Source organism: Mastigoproctus giganteus, chromosome 10, assembly GCF_048544385.1.
Source record: "Mastigoproctus giganteus isolate SK-2022 chromosome 10, ASM4854438v1, whole genome shotgun sequence".
In the NCBI taxonomy this organism is placed as follows: Eukaryota; Metazoa; Arthropoda; class Arachnida; order Uropygi; family Thelyphonidae; genus Mastigoproctus; species Mastigoproctus giganteus.
The window spans coordinates 12,425,353-12,447,891 of NC_143584.1; the positions used below are offsets into that span (position 1 = coordinate 12,425,353).

General features: G+C 36.9%; 1 protein-coding gene across 1 annotated transcript; it reads left to right on the forward strand.

Annotated features, from left to right (window-relative positions):
• The first annotated feature begins 5,487 nt into the window (after positions 1-5,487).
• LOC150078718 (histone H2A) lies at positions 5,488-6,044 on the forward strand. Its single transcript, XM_090383511.1, has one exon. The coding sequence runs from the start codon at positions 5,525-5,527 to the stop codon at positions 5,897-5,899; it is 375 nt and encodes a 124-aa protein (XP_090239637.1). The 5' UTR covers positions 5,488-5,524; the 3' UTR covers positions 5,900-6,044.
• Positions 6,045-22,539: the final 16,495 nt, after the last annotated feature.

The following is a 22,539-nucleotide window of genomic DNA, read 5'->3' on the forward strand; positions in this document are numbered from 1 at the left end:
GGATGCAAATGTAGGAAAGGGTATAAGGGAAGGACATGCCCTTTCCTCAATATTATTTAACATATACATTGAAGAGGTGATGAAGGAAATGAGCAAGAAGGTGGAAAATGAATGGGGAACCAATTAATATGCTTTTAATAAAGAAAGAGAAGAAATGGGTTAATTGGACACATGTTGAGACATGAATCTATTGAGAACAGTCATGGAGGAAAGGTACCTCCATGATCTAATGTCGAAATTTTTTTTTTTTTAAACTGCTATATGATGATTAAAACTTACTGATTTCCTCTGATATTGTTGAATGATTTATTCACCCCCCATTAGAAAATCTTGGGACTGCTTCTGGAGGGAAGAGTCAAGATAAGCAGAGGAAGACCAAGACCCACAAATAAACCAGATCATGAAGGATGTCATCAACCAACTCTTATTCTGATATGAAGAGGCTGGCAGGAAGATGAAATGAGTGGAAGACTGCGTCAGATCAATATCTGAATTATTATTATTATTATTAATATTAGCTGTATGGTGCAAGGAAGCCTGAGGCTTATGCTGCACCAGCCAAAAAATATTTCTGAATTACCCCAAGAGAGAGAGAGAAGTTGAAGTACAATAAGTATGGATATCAAAATAAAAATTTTGTCTCAGTTTTCCCTTCAAAATATTTGGAAATCTTACCCAAACCAGTCTGTTTCTGCAATGATGGACAAGTTAGACATTTGCCTAACTTGTCTAAGCATAAAAATTTATGCTTAGACAAAATAGAGGGAAGAACTGGCCATAAAAATAAGAGTATGGCTTTTCTGTGTTACCAAATCTTGGTATACTACATAGAATGAATGAGTTCATTAAATGTAGATTTGAAGGTTTGGATTCTAGGAAAATCGGGACCCACAATTTCATGTCTCACCTTATGCATTACCCCAGGCAATGCTAAATTACATTGCAGTCTACAGCAACAAATTTTTTAAGGGTGGAAAAAATAAGAATCAAACAAAAATATCTTGTTCTAAACTTTAAAAATGGAAATAAAATAATAGAAAATATTTAATTTTTTTTAAATATGAAGAAATAATACATAAAAATTAATCAGAAAATAATGAAATTAGTTTTTTCTATACTGCAGGGATCGGTCACTGCCGCTAACCGTTCGGTGAGTCCCTGATGTTCGATTGCGGTGGTGGACATAGGCGAGCGTCATAACAGAATAACTTTACCATTTTGTAATTTTTTGTTTCTTTACTGATTTATACCTAGATATAATATTAAGTATATATCTCTTAATATATGTTGCATCGGTGGCATTTTACTTTCATTATTAATTAATTAACAAGGCCTCGTATTTTTTAATTTATTGATAACTTTTTTACCTCTTATGTAATTCCTCTGCGATTATTTTTTTTAATACTTAGATTCCGTTTTAACAGTTTCATCTACGATAATATACACATTGATAAAATATAAGATATGAATAAATTGATGCAATAAAAATTACGGTACACAGAGTAGTGTCTTACTACTCTGTGGTACAGTAAATCCTCGATTGGACTAAGGAAATAACAGCGTCCATTGTGAACCGGACTTTTCGTCTGTACGGGAACCATAATTTTCCTCATCCCTATCTTCCATCAGCCAATATAAGATAATAGTAAACCCAAAATACTCTATGAAGCATTTTTGTATCCATTGAAATAACTTGCTGAACATTGTGCCCTTAAATCATGTTTGCAGTTTTGAAGAAACTGTAAACAAACCCAAATTTATGACCCGTAGTCCCTAACAAGATTCACATCGCAGAGAGTGCAAGGGAACCAGGATTTTCCTCATTACCATCTTCCGTCAGCCTGTCAGACATCGAGTGTCAATTGAACCTCAAGCCAAGTTACTCTTGAGGTATTCAGACTGAATAACATTCACTCAGAGTTACAACTGGAAAAATTACGTTTTTTCTACTCAGCTGGTAAGTGCAGCAAGATTATAACATTTTTGATATTTACTTCACGTATAGGCCAGCGATTCATAAACTGTGGGTCGCAGCAAACATTGATAAACGTGATAAATTAAATATTTATTATAGAACTATTGAAATTATTATACACGAAAACCTTTCATTCTATATTTGTTTAGTTTATTGCAGAAATAAACGTAAAGCATGATTACACGAACACAATTTCAATACCCCAGGGTCCTGAGCTGGATATCATTCTTCTCTTTCTTGGTTTTTTTTGTTTTGTTTCTTTACTGATTTATACCTATTTCTCTCTCTCAGGGTAACTCGGGAATTTTTTTTTTTTTTTTTTTTTTGGCTGGTGCAGCATAAGCCTCAGGCTTCCTTGCACCATATAATCTTTCGTATAATTAGCTAAGGTCTGACACTAGTATTAGGGTTTATACTCTACTACTACTCTGTGATAGTGACTGCAATTACTACAGTATAAAAAATCTAACCGGGGTTCGCTAATAATTTCGTCGAAAAGGGGTCGCGGATAAAAAAAAAAGTAAAAGAAAAATAACCTGTGGTATAGGGCTATAGGCTACTTTTTCCCAATGTCCTAGCAACTTTGAGTACTACAGTGTATTACATATTTCTTTTGAGTTTAATGGATAATCAGATTTAGCCCACAGACCTTACTCCAGGTGTAGTCCCGATGGTGGTTTTACTGTACTTCATTATTATTAGTATTAGCCATATGGTCAAGGAAGATTGAGACTTATGCTGCACTAGCCAAAAAAAAAAAAAAAAAAAATCGAGTACCCTGAGAGAGAATTAGGAGGGAATCACCAAAAATGAGAAGAATGATGATATCCAGCTCAGGATCCTGGGTGTCCCAAGCCCATGCTCACCAGATGTGAGCACCTGGGGTTAAATTTTTATCAATAAAAAGTATTGGGTCTTTACGCTGTTTGGGTACAGCGATTTCGATCTCGGAACTAGCATTTGAAGATTTTTGAATCTTTATTCAACTCTTCAGAATTCCATGTCATATTTGTTTCTTTCCTTTGTTAACATTTTACTTACTGAACTAAAACCACTTTCAACCATATAAGACACTGGAAAACAAAGCAGTTCTTCGGTGTTGGATAAAGAAGTTTAGTTGTTTTTGATCCCCACAACTCAACCATTCCACGAATTTATATTTGCATTCTTCGTTATATTTTAATTCAATGAATTCTTGAATTTCTTCACTAGTAGATCCAGCATCGCTTCCAATTGGATCTAACAGCCATGTCTTCACTTCAAAATAAAATGAACCGCAAAATCTATTTTTCACTTCACCTTAATGATCATAAATGATCTGTGAATAATTCTTAAGAAGCATCAGGCTCAGGGATCCATTGAATAAAAAGAGTAAGTACAGTATAAAGTATTTTCTTGTTCATGGGGATTAGAAAAAAAAAAAGAAATCAAATAAAAATTATCAAATCAAATTTAAAGAAATCAAATTTAATTATCACCTCCCTTAGGAGGTGATAATTAAAAAAAAGGCAGAGAAACTGCTCTAGAATTAAATTTTGAAAATTCCGATGAACTATTAGTTTCTGTTTGTAGTAAGCTGGATGAGCGGAGTTGGAGGGAGAGATTGTTCACTAGTAGTCATTTAGTTATGACAGTTGTATGAAGTAACAAAGGTAAGTAAATGGGGAGAGTGTATACCATAGTTTATGTGTTGAAAGGAAATAAAAAAATTCAACCACAAGCGCATTATTTACAGTACTTCTTTTTAAACAAATTTTTGTGTTAAGCTTCATAAGCTGATACCCTTCCGGTTGATGGTTGTGAGTAGCAATGATTGACATGCCAGCCCTCTATGGTTAGTTTTTTAGTTTATCCCCTCTTATCGTTTTTTTTTTAAAATCGCGATTTTAAAACAGCAGTAAGAGGGGATAAACACCCTAAGACTAACTATACTGGGGTAGTCATATGCAGTGACGTTACATCTCCTCGAAACTCAACCAGAAGGGTACCTACCAACTTAACTAATTTTTCTTTCTTGGACATGTTTTTTTTTTTTTTTTTTTTTTTCATATCCTGTACCAATTTGCACTTGATTGAATACCAAAGTTTGAGGATAAATGCAGACGTCTCGGGCCACATGGGTTGTCGTGCCAATTGAGAAGCAATACTACTTCTCATGTTTTGTTATATTAGATTGTTATAATAATATTGCTGAATATTAAATAGGTGCATAACTAACAGCAGTCGCATAACATCGGGAAACCGCGTTTAAGCCAATAAAAGGAATGCGCCAGGGTTGTAAAAAGACAAAAAAATTTAAAAAAATTTGCCTCTATAGTAATGCCAATAGTATTGCAAATGAATCTGAACTTTGAATTTTATTATAACTTTATAATAACAATATAATATAAAATATGAGCAGCAATATAGAAAAATCGAATATTATTAAAAATGAGTTTTAAAGGTCAATGTGAATCCCATCAACGGGTTGAGCAAGCTCAATGCTGATGGGAGTCTTCTCTTGCTAGAATTAAAACCTGAGGGGACATAGGTTCAAATGGAGGAAAGACAGTTGTAGAATAGATGTACGGAAATTTGCCTTCTGGTAATTGATTGCTGGAACAGACTTCCATCTGTTTTTGTGGAAGTTGATAGCTTAGATAAATTTAAGGCTGAGCATTTGGAGTGAATAGATGGATGAAATGGGAGGGGGTTTTTTTTTGGCTGATGCTGCATTGGCTTGCTTTCTTGCATCGTATGCCTCAACTAATGAAACTGTTTTGACACTAGTTTTAAACTCGAGGGGACGTCCAACACTTGAGGGCTGCACGATGGGCAGAAAAAATACTCCATGATAAAATACCCCCGGAAAACAAAAACATCAGGTATAATTATTCCCGAAAAAATAATAGATGAAAATTATAATGAATAAAAAAAAAATTTGAATTTCTATATTTATTGTACTTTGTGACGTTTGCATTACAGTATTTTGCACTTTTGTCACATACAGTTAGTTTGAAGAGGTTACAGAATGATGTGTATAATTCTGTAATTCCTCCTTTTAGATTTATTCAGATTATCCACTTCCACAACGCCAATTTGAGTGAACTTTGATTTTTTTTTTCTTTTACTTTCACTTCCCATAGATTTTGAGTGCCATTTACAAGTCCTTTCTGTCTTACCTTCTGATTGACAAAGGATATGTAAAGCGCTGCCTGCATAAAATTTTTATTTCATAGATTGTCGCGCGATTGTTACCTGGTATCAACTTAAAAAAAATTAATATATTTATGCTAACCTCGTATTTCAAATTTCAAACAAACAGAATATTTTTGCCATCTGTATTGAAGCTTTGTACTAGATGTGCGCTTTCAAGAAAACATGGCGGGCATATTTTTTCCTCCAATCAGAGTCTTCAAATTTCAACGAAGAAGCTGATTGGCTACCCGTACTCTTCACTACAATCCACCGCTCCGATATATATACCAGGAACGAGCAGCAATTATGTCAGTTTAGCTGTGTTTAGTCTGGCTTTTAGGTGTTTTAGTTTTTACTTCTGTATTAAGCAATATGTCTGGTCGTGGTAAAGGAGGCAAGGTTAAGGGGAAGAGCAAGACTCGTTCCAGCCGTGCTGGACTTCAGTTTCCCGTCGGCCGTATCCATCGTCTTTTACGTAAAGGGAACTATGCCGAGCGTGTGGGTGCTGGTGCCCCAGTATATCTGGCTGCTGTCCTCGAATATTTGGCTGCCGAAGTTCTTGAACTGGCAGGAAATGCAGCTCGCGACAACAAGAAGAGCAGGATCATCCCTCGCCATCTACAACTGGCCATTCGCAATGACGAAGAATTGAACAGATTGCTGTCCGGAGTGACCATTGCACAAGGCGGTGTTCTTCCCAACATCCAGGCTGTGCTATTGCCAAAGAAAACTGAAAAGAAGTCTTAAATTGTTTTAGAAGTTTTAAAAGAAATAACGGCCCTTTTAAGGGCCACCAAATATTGATGAAGGGAGCCTGATCGTACATATTTCATTTCGTATTTTAGTGTTTAGAAAATGTACATTTACAGTTACAAACGCGAGTATTAGGTAAAATCTTTTAAAAATAAATTTGTATTGTTTCCTTCAGTGGCTTTCTATAGTTCGTATTTGTATTCATATTTGCGATTTAACAACTGATATTACTGCTCGTACGTATAGAAATGTTTGTTTTGAATTTTATGAATTGCGTGTGTAGTTATTTTAAGCAACTTTTTATAGTAAGTTTTTGTTTAAGTTGGCAAGAATGCAGTTTGTCTCACGCGATGTTAACTTAAGCAATATATATATATATAATCAGAAATTATGTATTAGATCCTAACTGCAATTGCGTGCAGATAGGAAGCAGTTATAGCACCAGCCTGTTAGTTTTTTTTTCTTAAAAAGAAAAGGTCAATGCAGTTCATATTGAGCTCGTAAAGACGCCTGTGGCAGGTATTGCTTTTGAATGGCGGATGAAAACGAATAAGCTGAAATTAGTATTTCGTTTGTAGCCTTCTTTTCGGATAGGATGGGGATTTAACAGAAGGCTATTGTCCTGTAAAAGTCGTTCTATTCATCCGTGGCACAATTCACAAATTTAATGAGTCGACGGTTTGCAATAATTACTGGTAGCAACGAGTCGGGTTTTATCATAAGCAAAACTCTTTCTAGCTTCTGGTACCATTTCTGGGTTACTTGAGCTTTATGCAAAGTCGTTTTAAAATACTTTGTTTTATAACATGCTGCTGATTTTATTTTTAAATAATTTCTCTACTGTATTTCTGACCGGAATCAAAAAAAGCGTACCGTACATCACTTTTGAATACCGAATTGTAAGCAGTAAACAATATTAATGTTGATAGGAAATTTATTTTAATATTGTACAAATTGGTTTCCTTAAACTAACAAACTCAACTGTAGGTGTTCTCCAACTCCAGGAATCACTCACATTAGTTTGCTAATACTCATTAGCAAACTAAGCATATTAGCAAATATGCTACTGATGTAGAATGTCTGGCTTATAGGCAAAGGGGGGTCATTTTTCCTCAGTAATATTTGCATTGTGTTCTATTAACATTTTCATTTTTTATATATCCTGCTCTTTAATATGTTGTCTGTTCTTTGTAAAGAAGCCTTTATTTCATTGGTCTGTTTTGGGGATGGGATGAGTGTCCAAGAATATATACTTGGGCATTCTGACCAATAATCTGACACTTGCACAGACCAGGTTTAATTAATTTGTTCCAACTATTGTCTCCATTTCTTACCATCTACCAGAAGATTCCTACTTCAATCTGTGTAGGCTTAAGTGCTGGCCATGCTCATAAACCATTATGCAGTGAATGTTTGTTGTAATGAACTCAATCTGACAACCACTAGTTAATAGTGGTTCTTGTTATAGCCAAGTTGAAGAGGTTTTTAATTATCTAGCTGGTATACTTAGCATATCTTACACCAAAAGTGATTAAACAAATTTTTGAATATCTATTAAAATTACATTGTGATTCACTTTTGATCTCTATCAATAATTGTTTAAAAATTTGCCATAAATTTTTTATGGTTCAATGTACATCCAAAACTTGCTGTGGCAACTTTTCATAAGGATTTTTTTTGTGCACTTGATGTAATTTTTTTTTTTAAAGACTTAATTTTTTTGTATCTGTCTAATTAATCAGTGTATTGCCAATAGCATACACAGTGGCTTACCCTTTTATAGCCAGTCCAATGATAAAGGGGAGGGGACTTATATAAGAAGGTATATTTAAAAAAATTTGTATATACAGTATAACATGCACACACACTGCCCTACCATTTAGTATCTGGACACCTGCATATCTGCAAAGAACCTTTATTTACTGGACAATAATGATGTGCTGAAGTCTTCAAGGTAGCCTGTCGTGTCCATGGACCTCTATACATTTACATTTTTTGTAAATGTCCTTGGGTATTTTCTGCCATTTGGCCTTAAAAGCAGTGACCAGTTCAACTGTTTTTTTTTTTTTTTTTTTGGGCAGTCTCTTACCCAGTTCTCTACAGAATTGAAGGCTTCTGAGCTGACCAATACCTTTTTGATGCCCTTGGATCAGTCACAATGCAAGTAGAATGACATGAAGTGTTGTCTTGCTGATATTATCACATAGGTATGATCTTACCTTGCCACGACAAGGTACTGCATTATTGTACAGGACATCTAGAAAGACTTCAACATTCATGGTTTTGTCCAAAGCAACCAATGGTCCCTCCCAGGCCAAACCATGAAAAACAGCCCTAGCCCATCATGCTGCTTCTGCCAAACTTTGTTGTTGGGACAGTACAGTCTGGCAGATAGCTTACTTAAGGTATCTTCCACATCTGGGCATGACTGGCACACCATGTGATTTGTCACTCCAAAGCACAGCGTTCCATTCGTCTATGAATAGCAAGCTTTAAACCAAGCTAGATGCTATCTACCATTAATTGCAGTTATATTGGCTTGTGGACAGCTGTACAATTGTGGTGAAGACTCTTATTGTGCATTTTACTGGCACTGATGTGTATCACAATCATCCCTCTGATGGTCTGTTTCAACAAGGTCAACCTGCATTGTGAGTGGATGATTCTTTGCAGGGCTCTCCTCTCATGTACTTAGAGATTTTCGTGGCAGTTTCAGCACCATTCTACTTCCGCTCGTAGATCAGTTACCATTGATTGACCTAGGGATCTTCAGTGCCCTTGAAATGTCATGTATAGACTGATTGCTTATGTGGCATTCAATTATCATTCCACACTCAATCAACTATCATTCAATTACCATACACAGGTGTACTGCTGTCTCCTTGAAGGCCTTTGAGCATATTTATGGTTGTCTGATGCGATGCTTGGGTAGGGCATGATTAACTTTAGAGGGGTGCCTGGATATTAATGCTGGGGTGGTGTAGTAATTAAGAACAGAAGAAGATACATTGTAAAAAAATAAAATAACTATTAAAAAGCAATTTACAAAATGTGTGGTTGACAAAAATGGGACATTAGCTTTTAGAAAATCAAGAAATGAAGTTCTCAACACTGAGTTGAGCCTTAAGTTTGTCTTTGTAGAATCAGGTTGGCATATTTGGTTAGTTTTGGATTTTTTTAAAACTGGGTAATAGTTTTTGTAGGAGTCTAAGTAACCTGAAGGGGAAAACAGTGGTCAGCTGTCCATAGTCTGTATGGAATATGTATAGGGGAGGATGAGTGGTGGCCTGAGTTTAGAGGATCTCCTAAGGGTAAGCCAAGAAAATGTAATTGTAGTCAAACAAGAATGAAGTTCAGCAGGTGTGCTGAAACTGATTTTATTATTATTAGCCATATGGTGCAAGGAAGCTTGAAGCTTATGCTGCACCAGCCAAAAAAAATTTGAGTTACTCTAAGAGTGAGAAGTAGAAGGGGAAACACCAAGAAAGAGAAGAATGATGATATCGAGCTCAGAACCCTGAGTGTGCCAAGCCCATATTCACCAGATGTGAGTCCCTTTTTTGGTACCTCTTGCAATTTCTTTCGTGTCACAAATGGTATTTGATAGTGAAGGGGCACAAAAGATAACCAACAAATGCTTTTTAGCGTATTAAACTGTATTGATGCCTTCCTGTTTCTTCTCCATTTCGAGTTTTATTTTAAAACTTACCTTGCATGTTCTAAGGAAAATAACTTCAGTACATACCATGCATGGGTGGACCCACATCCAGTGACCTGTAAAAGTGGAAACGGAAGAACAAGTCAAGTTGGTTGATAATCACATGCCCCTTAAAAAAATTGAAGAAAGAAAAATGGTGAATATGAAATAGTACATGCCAAGTAGTATCAATGGCTAAAATTAAACAAGAGGTGTCTGCAAAAATTAGTTTTCTACAGTTTGAAGCACCTGTTGTAAAAAGCTCCCTTTTAGTTAGTGTGGTACGTTATATTTCTACAGGCTATCGAAATAATGATTTAGGAATACTGCTTTGTTAATATTTCTGCTTGGGAATTTTTTTTCTTCTGTTTTTAAATATGAGTGTTTTCCTGTGTACCCCCCTCCATTTTCTCTAAATGATGTAATACAGTATCTTCTGTTTTTCTATGTGTTATGAGAGGTCAACTGTTTTGAATCTAATAATTGTAAAACATTCAATTGTTTACAAATTTTAAAAATTAAAAGTGAGAATGATTATTTTTGTTTATACTTTAAATATTACTAAAAAGGTACATTGTTATCTAAAATTTCTTTTCATATAAGAAACAGAACCATAGACATTCTGATAAGACTTTTTTTTTTTTGTTATAACGTAGTGGTAGTTTCCTCCCTGCAAACTGTGTTCATTGATTGTTATGAAATGTATTAAAATAACATCTGTTATAATTATTTTATTTGGAAAGGACAATAACACTTTGCATGAAAGGTTCCTCATAGGCAGTGTTCCTGGTATCAACATCCAGCAATTATTTTCCAAAAATTGCTTTTCTGAGGAATTTGCCAAAAGATTGAGTGAAGTGGGGTTATAGATAAAAAAAAAAGTAAAACAAAAATGAAAATGTTACCTTTAAAATTACTCTAATTTTAATAAATAAAAGTTTTTTTTTTTTATTTATTAAATTGAGAGTGATTTTAAGTGGCCAGTGGTTACTTGAATAGTTTCTGGTTTGACATTCCATTTGAAGGATGGAAGTTATAGAGAACTTATGAAACAAATAAGATCCACTGGGTTGTTTGGGAGGGCAGATTCATGTTAGTTTAGTTTGAACTGGGCTGAAAATAAATCACTGAAGGATGAATTAAATGTTATTTGGCAGGAAAGACAAAAATCTTTTCCTAAAGCTATCAACCAAAGATGAATAATTTTGAACCAGTTCTTGACATTTAAAATATGGAATTTGCTAACACTATTTAACTCTAACTTGCTGTCTTTTCCAATGATGTTTTTGACCCAGGATTGACTTGATCTGGATTGGAAAGGGCAGAAACATTTTTGGGCTTTCTTCTCAACCATGACTGAATTAATCAGCCACCAGCAAAGGTTGCTAGACAAAAATTATCCAGTTTTTCTTCTGTTAAAATGGAAGGAAAAGATAGTAGGGTGGTTTTCCCTCCAAGTGGATTTAAAATACAAAGCCACATATTTGCATTCAGAAAGTAAAGTTATTCAATTACATAATCAGCTATTATTGAAATTTAATAAATATTTTAGATAATTAAGATAGCACTGTTAAAAAAATGGAATAAACATTCTTCAATTTCACATGTTACTCTAGTATTTTAGTATTTTTGTGCTTAAAAAAAGTATTGAAAGGTGGTAAAAGATTTAAAGAAAATACAAACTTGAAAGTAACTTTTGTGAAATAACATGTTTACTTCGAGTGAATTTGAACAAAATATAATTAGCCAGCTAACTTTGTTTTAAAAAGCAACCTGCCTGTCTTTGACAAAGAGAGCTGATTGGCTGTTCAGTGGACCATAAAGATTGTAGTTAATGCTTCATGCATGATGTTTGTGAAGATCATCACCCAAGAAGCCATAAGAACGTCTGTTAGTATGTCACCCATCTGTAGGGCATCTATGCATAAGCCCAATATTACTGTTACTAAAGAGAAATGATATTTGGAGTGTTTTGTTCCCAATGTGTGTATCTCTAGAGCAGGGCCTTTAACCTTGACGGTGCATTTGCAAATTTAGAGAACTATTGCAGGTGACAATTGGGGGTAAAATAAATATAAATAATATTTATATAAATAAATAATAAAATATTTTAAGGTTATCTGATTATGGAGGTTGTAGTATAGGTTTCGAGTACCCAGAAAAATAAAACTAAAACAAATGGGTTAGATTCTTTATTTTAAAACAGAACGTAAATTTATTTTATGGTGGAGAGTAACTCCAATGGACGAAGCAGGAGTAGGAGACTCAACATAGTACATAAAACAATGAAATATTGAATGTAAAATGTTACATTGTTTCTTTTCTCTCTTAACAGTGTTCAATATTGGACTTTCCTTTCAATTGGTTACTTTGTAGCAAATTACCACAAACTCGGCTAAAAATGAAATCCATATGAAATGTTATCTGATCATATCTTACTCTTACTGCACCACCCCAACAAATGACTTGCTGTAGCCTTAGTATTGGCAGTGCCAAGAAATTCTACGAAAGGTGCCATAGCTCCCATGGGTGTTGGTCTGGTGGGCCCTGCTCTTGAGCAGTGGCAAAAGGTGCTATGGAGTGTATCAGAAAATACATATTTGGTGGAGGCAAGCTGAGGTATGGGGCTGGACTTGGACAGTTAGGCACTACCCTGTGAATAAAGCCCTGTTAGTAGCAGCATGACTATTCTGAATGCTGTATAGGACTGGTTTGTGGATAGACATAAAAAGTTGGAATGGTCAGTTCAATGCTTGGACCTCAACCCCACTGAATGAATGCCTAGGGGATGAATTAGTGCCCGATTCGGCTGCTGCCTAATGGCTTTTTTCTGAATCTGCTTTGCAGGGGGAATGGAGGCAATTTCTAGTTGCCACCTACTAGAAGTTAATAGAAAATATGCCAGGCCAAAGAGGTAGCTTATTATATATTGGGTTTTTGAATTAAAACCCTGTTTTGTGTGTGTGTTTGTCTGAATACTTTTAGTTACATAGTGTATACTGATTTATATCCATTTTGTAAAAGTGCGTTAACCCTGAAATTGCTAATAGTAATAACGGATCAGCTAATGAACTGTTAATACTGCATTACTAGATCACACAAGAGACTTTATACTGGACTGTAAACATTGACAGATTAAATATAACTGTGAATATATAATTGGCACAAGTATTAACATTACTATTGTGCTTAAAGTGTGACCAAATTGGTTTCCCTTATGTTCTATGGTCTTCCAAGTTTCCTTGTTAGTAGTTTTTGCCTTTTTCTCATGTTTTTTAATGGCTTCATTTTGTGCTTTCTAAAGTGTGAACTTTTTGGTTCAATAATATTTTATTGCTCAAGATAAAGCTAAATATTCACATTATCAGTAGCTTATAAATATGTACAGTATACAAAGATGCATATTTTCTGTATTGATTCAGTTGTCTTTCTTTGTTCATAAAAACAATTTTAGCTGTTGCTATTTGAAACTTAAAGAAAGGGCAGTAATTGGCTAACAGAAAAATATGATTACATTACCTGAATCAGCTGTTCAATTTTAACATTTTGGCAAGCATGTGAGAGTCACTGACACCACTTTACAAAAGTTTTTGCCATGGTTGTGGCAGAGATAAGTTTCTAATAGAAACTTATCTCTGTTGAATGGGATCAAAATTATCTCTACATGCCTGTCAAGGTTCTTGCATCTGCAGTTTGGCAAATGCTGATTCTTTGTGTGTTATCTGTATTCTGTAGGAAAACATAAACATGTGTCAAAGCCTTTGCGGAACTCTTCATTCACACATTAACAAATAAGTATGATAAGAGTTCTTGCTTCATAAATATGTAGGAGGAAAGTAACGTTAAGTGACACTGATACAGAGTTTAATCTACTGTAACCAATCATACTAATGGAATACTCTCGAATCTGTTTTCCATTATTAAAATAGCATTTTTAAAAATTTGTTTTTCTTAATGGAGTTAGGTAACCAAATTAGAAGGATCGAGGTGGAAATATTGATGTAAGCCCTCTAATAAATTTTAGAGGGCTTACATCAGTTCTCATATTTCAGCTTTCACATATCTTTAAATCTTTTTAAGCTTGGAACTTATTACAGTGTAAATTATTTCATGTTTTAAGTATAATCTGTTTTGGGAACTATTTGAAGGGTGTGAGGGGCTTATGTAGAGATGGGTGCTTTCCTCTTTTTAAGGGGAAATAAAGTATTTTTCCCCCATAAAAAAAATATGTATATATATCATACCGTAAACCTCAAATGAAACTGTTTCTATGGCAATGTGTGATGACATAAAACTTAAATTAGAGTTGATGAACACCTAAAAGATGCAGGAAGTGATAAATCCAAAATTACCTTTATTTGCGGAACTGGCCACTCAAAGAAAAGAATTGCAATTTCAACTAGATCTCAATAAAATATCAAATGGATGTGTTACAGTTTGTGTAAAAGACTATCTTCCAACAGACTACTGCATAAAATATTTTAAACATATCAGCTGGTTACTGATTCTGCTTACTGTACACTTAGAATTAAGGTTATCTAATTATAGATTTTGTAGTATAGGTTTAGAGTGACCAGGAATTCCATCGGTGAAAGTTACACAATTTGCTTCCAAACATCAATTAGTAGACCGTGTTCTACTGATTGGCTTTCTTGTGCCAGCAAAGAGTCAGAACCAGAGTTTTAAAGCTATCCATCTATTTGTAAGCGATTTTTCTGGTAGATTGCTACTTATTGTAAGGTGCAATAATTATCCGAACTTGAGTTATTGATGCCATAAAGCTAATTATTTATGACATCAGTAACTCAAGAGATTGAGTTATTGATGTATCTCAATAATTCTTGAGATGGTTTTAGTGGTAAAGTGTAAAGTGTGTTATTGTCTGACGGCACTGGGGGGTTTCCCCCATCTCCATGTTGTATTCTTTGTAAGTGACCCAGAACTCTGTGGAGGCCAGAGATTTAAAAAGTGTGTGTGGAGTGGTTTGTTGTGTTATGTTCTGTTGTTTCTCTGACCATTTAGCTGTTGGGCCCCTATTAGGACCCACCATTGCTCACACTTTGCCATGAGGAGGCAGGTCAGGCACCCAGTAGATTATTTAAGTACTCTGGCAGGTCCCGCCACCTATTTTCCAAGGATTTCAGTGGCAAGGCCAAAAAAAATGGGGGGTGGGGGGGGGCGAACACTAGAATTTGGAAAGGCCAAAAGAGGTTTAGAGAAAGCGGTTGAATTTTTTGACGCTGATTAGAATTTGGTGGCATTGTTAGGGGGTATACTCAGTCGGTTTAGTTAGAGTGGGGGGAGACTGAAGACTAGGGGGGGAAACAGGTAGAAGGATGGGGATGATAGAGTAGGCATCCCCAAAGAGGTCAGTGGGGACGAGCCCCACCAGGTGAAGTATGGGGGGAGGCAGGGAGGAGACAGAGACCCATTTCCTCCCTCCCCTGCCTGGGGGAGGTTTTAAAGGGAACTGGGTTAGGGTACCCAGTTCAGTTCGCCAAATGGCGTGTTGGCAGCAAAGCCACAGTATGTCTTCATCGGTGATGGTTGTCAGGTCCATGCCTTGTCGAATCCAGTAGGAAGGTCAAACTGCCCATCCCACTCTTGCTGTGGGATATGTTAGCTGGAAGTGCAGAACCCACCGGGGGGGGGAGCAGTTTCAGTGATGTCCATCAAAAAGAAACAAGATGCGATCCAATATCACTAGTACTGCATCCATATATCACTTAGTTTCCGTATTCTATGTATCATATTGAGGTAAACTTCTCTTATTCTATTATATTGCTTATTTTATAAAAAAAAAAAAAAAGCAAGATTTTAGGGAAATTTATTTTTATTTTTTTAGGTATTCTTTTTGGTTAACTTTTTCTCCCACAATAACTTGCATGTTACCACTGTATCATTAGTGTAGCCTCTGCGATAGGTTTTTAGTTGTTTGCTACTTTTATAAATATGATATTAAGATAACGGTGAATCATGAATACCTACATAATGCCAGTACCTGGTTTTCAGTCGCCATTAGAGTGCAGCACTTGTATATGTTGTAGCATAGACTCCATGAATTTCTTGACAGTACCAGTAGATGTGCTAACTTATGCCAACAACTACACTGCATCTCACAGTTGTCAGGTATTGTGGTAATAGACACATTGAGAAGCCCATTCCACAACAACCTATACATGTTCAGTTGGATTGCTATCAGGCGAGTCCACAGTCAAAGAACTCATCAGAATATTCCTCTAACCAGTCCAGTGCTCTGCCATCCTTGTGACGTGACAGACATGTTCTTGTTGAAAGACACCATGATAGTTCTGAGCTGGATATCATCATTCTTTTCTCTCTTGGGGTAATTGAGAAATTTTTTTTTTTTTTTGGCTGGTGCAGCATAAGGTATAGTTAGCTGGAAGTGCAGAACCAGTGGGAGACCCATTTCCTCCCTCCCCTGCCTGGGGAGGGAGGAAATGGGTCTTATGCCAACAACTACACTGCATCTCACAGTTGCCAACAACTGTGAGATGCAGTGAGATTGTGGTAATAGACACATTGAGAAGCCCATTCCACAACAACCTATACATGTTCAGTTGGATTGCTATCAGGCGAGTCCACAGTCAAAGAACTCATCAGAATATTCCTCTAACCAGTCCAGTGCTCTGCCATCCTTGTGACGTGACAGACATGTTCTTGTTGAAAGACACCACGATAGTTCTGAGCTGGATATCATCATTCTTTTCTCTCTTGGGGTAATTGAGAAATTTTTTTTTTTTTTTTTGGCTGGTGCAGCATAAGCCTCAGGCTTCCTTGCACCATATGGCTAATAATAATAATAATAATAGTCTGGGAAGACAGTTGCCATAAATAGATGCACATGGCAAAAATGCTATTGCAACAGTACTGGAAGGATTGTGCAGAAGGGCTGAGAAGTGGCAGTTGAGTTTTGGCATTGATAAATGCAAGGTGCTGCATATGGGTAGCTGTTGTTGTTATAGGATTTTAAGTGCATCAGCAACTTAGACCATATGGCACTGTATATATTATGTCTGTAAATTGCATCTGTTCTTTGGTCAATTTGCCTGTTTGCTAGATGAAAAACCAGAGTTTCTGGGAGGAAAAAATCATTTTCCCCTTGTCTGAGACAGATTAGCTAAGTCACATTGCGAAAAAAGCCCATAAAAATTCCTCCCATCATCGACAATATACAATATTCAAACTCAGTTTTTTTTCCCCTGATGAGGGAAGGATGGTGATTATATCAACTATGCTACTCATTAGGGAAGCATAGTCCCAGAAGGGCATGCCAACTGTGTGATGCCAGACTTGGTACTGGAGAAAGAAAGGGACCTGGTGGGAGTTCTGCAGTCGGATTTTCTGAGCAATACAGAGGGGCTATTGAGATGGCTCACAGGGTTTTGCCAGTGATATACAGGGATTGTTGGTGTATGCTTATCAAGGCCTCATGAGTTATACACTGGGTGGCAACATTATTAGGTGTACCTACCAAATAGTGAGTATGTCATCCTTTAGCCCTTACTACAGCATGGATTCGTTGTGCATGGACTCAACGAGATGCCTTAAGCATGTCACAGAGATGCTCTTCCACGTTGACTCAATTGCTTCCAATAGTTGTTGCAATTTGGATGGTTGTAGATCTCTACCCCAAAGCACTTGTTCCCATGATCATGTCAGTATCGATATCCCATAGCTGTGCAATTGAATTGAGATCTGGTGACTGCGGAAGCCACTGTCTTTTATTAAATTTTATCTAATGTTCTTGGAACCAGTTCTGTACAAATTTGTCCTTGTGGCATGGCATATTATCCTGTTGGAGGAACCTATTTGCATATTTTAAATTTTTTTTATGAAAACCCCAAACACGAGAGGTATTAGAACCTATAGTACTTAGTACCGTGCTTAGGTTGGAGGTTGAGAAGATGACATTAGACTTGAACTTCTGTAGACTGTAATTTTCAGGAAATATGTATGAAGGAAGGCTGTAACAGAAAACGGCAGTTGAATGAATAAACAAGGAAAATGAAAAGTTAGTTCTATGAGTTTGAAGTTGGACAGTAAATGGATGTTAACTGGTGGTGGCATGTGTTTGGACTGTTTTGAAAGAGTGACCTGGAATTATAGAAGCCAATTCAGAAGAACAGTGCCCATGGAAGTATCTGTAGTAAAGGCATGCAGCAGAAACAGTACATCTATGACACAGAGAGTGGAGAGACTCTGTTAGAGATGAGTCATTAATTAACCTAACTGCCCTCTTCTGAATGGAATCTAGAAGCCTGAGAGAGGTTTTGGTTGCCTGCCCCAGATGTGGGAACAATATTCCATGGTGGGGCAGATTTGCAATTTGTACAGAGTGAACAGCTATTTGGAAGAAAAGTAATGCTGTGAAAGAGAAAACAAAGTTTTTTAGATGTAGAGGAAGCAATATTTGTAATGTGCTTGTGCCAAGAGAGAGAGAGATTAGAAGTCAGGGTAATCCCCAAAAGAGATATATCATTTTGACTAGAAATCAGAGTGTCACCAAAGATAAGCATAGGAGCAGAAGAATCCTTTTTTGCGAGATATAAGACAAGGTTGAGTTTTAGAAGGATTGAAATCAACTAATTTTTTGTCTTTGCCCCACTAGAGAATTATGTGAAGATCGGCATTTAAGGAATTGGTAGCTGATATTTGAGAAGTTGAATCTGATTTAGCAGGGCAAGGTTTCTCAAACTGGAAAGTGGAATTCAATGTGCTATCATCAGCAAAATTATGGATAGGATTTCTGGTCAATGGAAGAAGGTCATTAATATACAATAGGAAAAGAGTGGGAGGAAAGAACTGAACCTTGGGGGACACCAGCATTAGTGGAGAAGTTAGAAGACAGAGAGCCATCTACCATCACCCTCACTGAGCAGTCAGAGATAAAATTGGATAACCAATTACAAAACCAGTTGGCAAACCATAAGCTTGTTTAGAAGACCTTTATGCCAAACACGATCGAAAGCCTTTGAGATGTGAAGAGCAACTACTTGTGTTTCACTGAACTTTTCCATTGAATTTGTCCATAAATGGGTAACATAAGCCAGAATATCACCAGTGGATCCATACTGGCAATCATTGATCAGACAGAAGGCTTCTAGATAGTTTAATAGTTAGCAGTTAACTTATTTCTCCATTACTTTAGAAAGAGTAGAAGTAATTGGATGGGAGGGATTTGTCACCCTTTTTAGGAACTGGTTGGATATGAGCAAATTTCCAAGTAGAAGGAAAAACACCTTTGGAATAAGAAAGTAAAAAAAAGGCTGCAAAGAACAGGGGTAAGTTCAGGAGCACAGGTTTTGAGAACAAGCAGAGAAATACCATCAGAACCTGGAGCTTTCTTAGCATCAAGATTCGTCAAAATCCTTTTGACGTAAGACCACAGAGGCATTGAATGGCGTATGGTGGGATATGTGTTACCAAGATCATTAATACATAAGTTGGAAACGAAATGGGATGCTGGCAGGTCAGCTTTATCCTTGGCTGAAGTGACAATCTGGATTTGACAGAAGTGGGAGCAGAGACAGGCAAAAGTTGCGGTCAATAGCTTTGGCAAGAGAGACCAGAATGCTCGGCTACCATTTGGGCAAGAAGCAAGTTTTCTACTCTTAGCCTGTTCAAAATCTAGTTTGGACTGATTAATAACTGCTTTACAATTGTTGCGAGCTCTGGTGTAGGCAGAAAATTAAACTGAAGAAGAATTTGGAAACAAGCCAATTATGATATGCAACATTCTTCTCCTGAATAGCTTTAGCACATTTATTGGAAAACCCAGGTTTAGATAAAGGACGAGATTTTAAAGTGGAATGTGGAATAAAGGATTCTATTCCAAAAGAATAATTTAACTGACATGATCTGAGTAAACGTTGACATCAGAAGTTTTGAAACAGTAATCAGACCAAGGAAGGGAAGAAAATAAATCTCGCAGGTCATTCCATTTTGCATTCTCGTAATGCCAAACAGCATGTAGGTGAGTGGTCAGGAGTGCAAGTGCAGTAGCACACGCCCTTTGAGTGGACCGGGGTCCAAGTCCATGACTGCTAAATACGATTAACATTTGTATTGATTGATTTATTGAAAACTCCACTGACCTGGTGGTCGTGCCAGAGTATAAACAAAAACATGAGGTTGGGAATAGCCATGAGATAAATCTTCATTGGAGAAGAGAATCACCAAGTTGTGATCTGAGATGCCTAAAGGACCACTCACTTCGACTGTGTACTTAGAAGGTTGTTTGTGAGAAAATGATCAAGTGTGTTGGCTGTAGGTTTAGGATTGTCCGGTATTCTGATAGGTAAATGAACAGTCTGTCCAAGGTCATTAGCAATTGCAAAAGCTGCAGCATCTTGTTCAGCTGGGTCTGTGTGACTAGAAAGTGGAAGCCAGCTGGAGTCATGAACATTAAATTTACCAACGAAAATTATCTCACTGTTAGGAAAGTTGAACTGGAGAAAGTCAAGTTGCATCCTTCCTAAAATGAGGCCTCCAGATCTGTATGCAGTACTCAAGGTCACGCAAGGTAAACAGTTTTATGATAATTTTTTTCATTATACACTATTTTAATAATCCTAAAAATCGTGGAAAGCTAAAAAAAAATAAAAAAAATTGGCCCACCATTTATAAAGGTTGCCCACCCCTTTGCATAAGGTATAATGTAACACTTGATAGCATCTGCATTTAAGAATCCCTTAGCTTACTGTAGTATTGTCAATTAAAAAAATGAATTGAAATTGATTAATTAAACGGAAATCATGCCCCAGATTAGAGCTAAAAAGCAACGAGCACAAAGTAAAGTGTGTTAGCTGTCTGACGGCACCAGAGGTTTCCCCCATCTCGGCATTGTATACTCTGTTTGTGTATCACAGTACTCTCTGGAGGCCAGAGATTTAAAAGTGTGTGGGAAGTGGGCTATCGTGTACTGTTATATTCTGTTGTTCTTCTGACCATTTAGCCATTAGTACACTGGCGGCAGGTTAGGAACCCAATAGTTTTTTTAAGTACTCTGGCAAAAAGCAGGAGGGAATGCTGTGGCTCGGGAGAGAACCGAAGTGGGCGATTCTCCTACTATTCACGGTCTAAAAAAATTTGCAATGTTCGCCGATCTTTCTTGAACAGGACGTGTTACAGGACTTTGTGTGTTTGGTGCAGATAGTGTGAAGAAATTAGGTGCTCTTGAAGGAATGAAAATGGTGATTCATCAAGCTTTAAGCTGTCAAACTCAATGTCATAGCTCACTCTTGTGCATCAGCCTAAATAGCGGTAATCCCCAGGATAGAATGTGCTGGTGAATATTGTCAGGGAAACGGGAAATATATTGTACAAGAAGGATAAGTGGAATAGGACCAGGGTATGTCAGCTAGGGGCAAAAGTAGATGATGTTGTAGAGCACATATAATAAGATATAGTGTTGTACACGTTAGCACTAATGATATTAAGAGTTGGAAATATAGGCCTTACTTACTTAACGGCAATGTTAGGAAAAAGTCGCCAGTTAGAGTTGAATTTGAATGTGTGTGGATAGACATGATAGGAGGGAGTACATGCTGAGAGCTTTGTCAATCAATTCGGTCCTGGAGAGAATGTGCAAGGCTCATGGGTAGAAATTTTCTTACTGTGGTCTGTGCTTGTTAACAGGGGAGACTGTTTTTACAGGAATGGGATACACTTAAATTGAAGGAGTGTTGTTGTTGTAATAGGGTTTTAGGAGCATCAGCAACTAAGGTCATATTTCTCCTTGTATACTGTCTGTAAATTGCATGTGTTTTGAGGTTCATTTTCTGTTTGTTTGTTTGACGAAAAACCCCAGTTTCCGGGGATAAAACCATGCTACCCACTCCTGAGATCGAGCATCAGCCAAAAAAAATCACATCATTCCCTCCAAATGCCTGTCCAGTACCTACTTAAATTTATTCAACCTATCAACTTCCACAACGACAGATGGAAGTTTGTTCCAGCAATTAACCACCCGCTGGCTAAAGGCAAATTTCCGCACATCTATTCTACATCTGTCCTTTCTTAATTTGAATTTATGCCCCTTAGGTTCGTAATCTGAACAAGTGGAAGGATCCCATCAGAATTCAGCGTGCTGAACCTATTCAAGGCCTTATACACCTCAATCAGATCACCGCGCAGGTGCCTAGTCTTCAGCCACTGCAATTTGCAGAACTTAAGCCTCTCTTGATAAGAGGATCCCTTCATTCCCCTCCCCAATCTTGTTGCCCTTCTCTGTACACGCTCAAGTAAATCTACAGCCTTCCTAAAATGAGGCCTCCAGACCTGTGCGCAGTACTCAAGGCGTGGCCTGACCATTGCCTTATACAGAGGGATAATCACCTCCTTTTCCCTGCTAGCAAAATTCCTATATATCATTGACAAAACCCCATGACCTGCCCTGGCAGCCTGTCTGCATTGCTCAGAAAACTTCATATCTGCCTGCACAATTACTCCCAGGTCTTTTTAATTTTCTACCACCTTAAGTGTAGTACCACACAGTTGGTACGTTTCTCTGGGGTTACTTCTACCCATATGCAGTACTTTGAATTTGTCAAGGTTAAACTTCAGTTGCCACTTGTTAGCCCATTTGCCCAAATTATCCAGATCCTGTTGCAGTAGCACACTGCCATTACTGTCATTAACAACCCTGCTAACCTTTGTATCATCTGCAAACTTCGACATTAAGCTGATATACCTTCATCAATATCATTGATAAATATACAAAACAACAGTGGACCTAACACCGAACCCTGTGGGACCCCACTAATAACATTAGTCCAAGGAGAGCAGCACCCATTGATTACCACCCTCTGTCTTCTCCCACTTAACCATCCTTTTATCCATTGTAGCAACTTACCCTTTATACCATTCTGCTCCAATTTGTACAAGAGTCTTCCATGCGCAACAGTGTCAAAAG

Coding starts and splice junctions, on each gene's coding strand:
- LOC150078718 (XM_090383511.1), top strand. CDS start 5,525: ATGTCTGGTCGTGGTAAAGGAGGCAAGGTTAAGGGGAAGAGCAAGACT.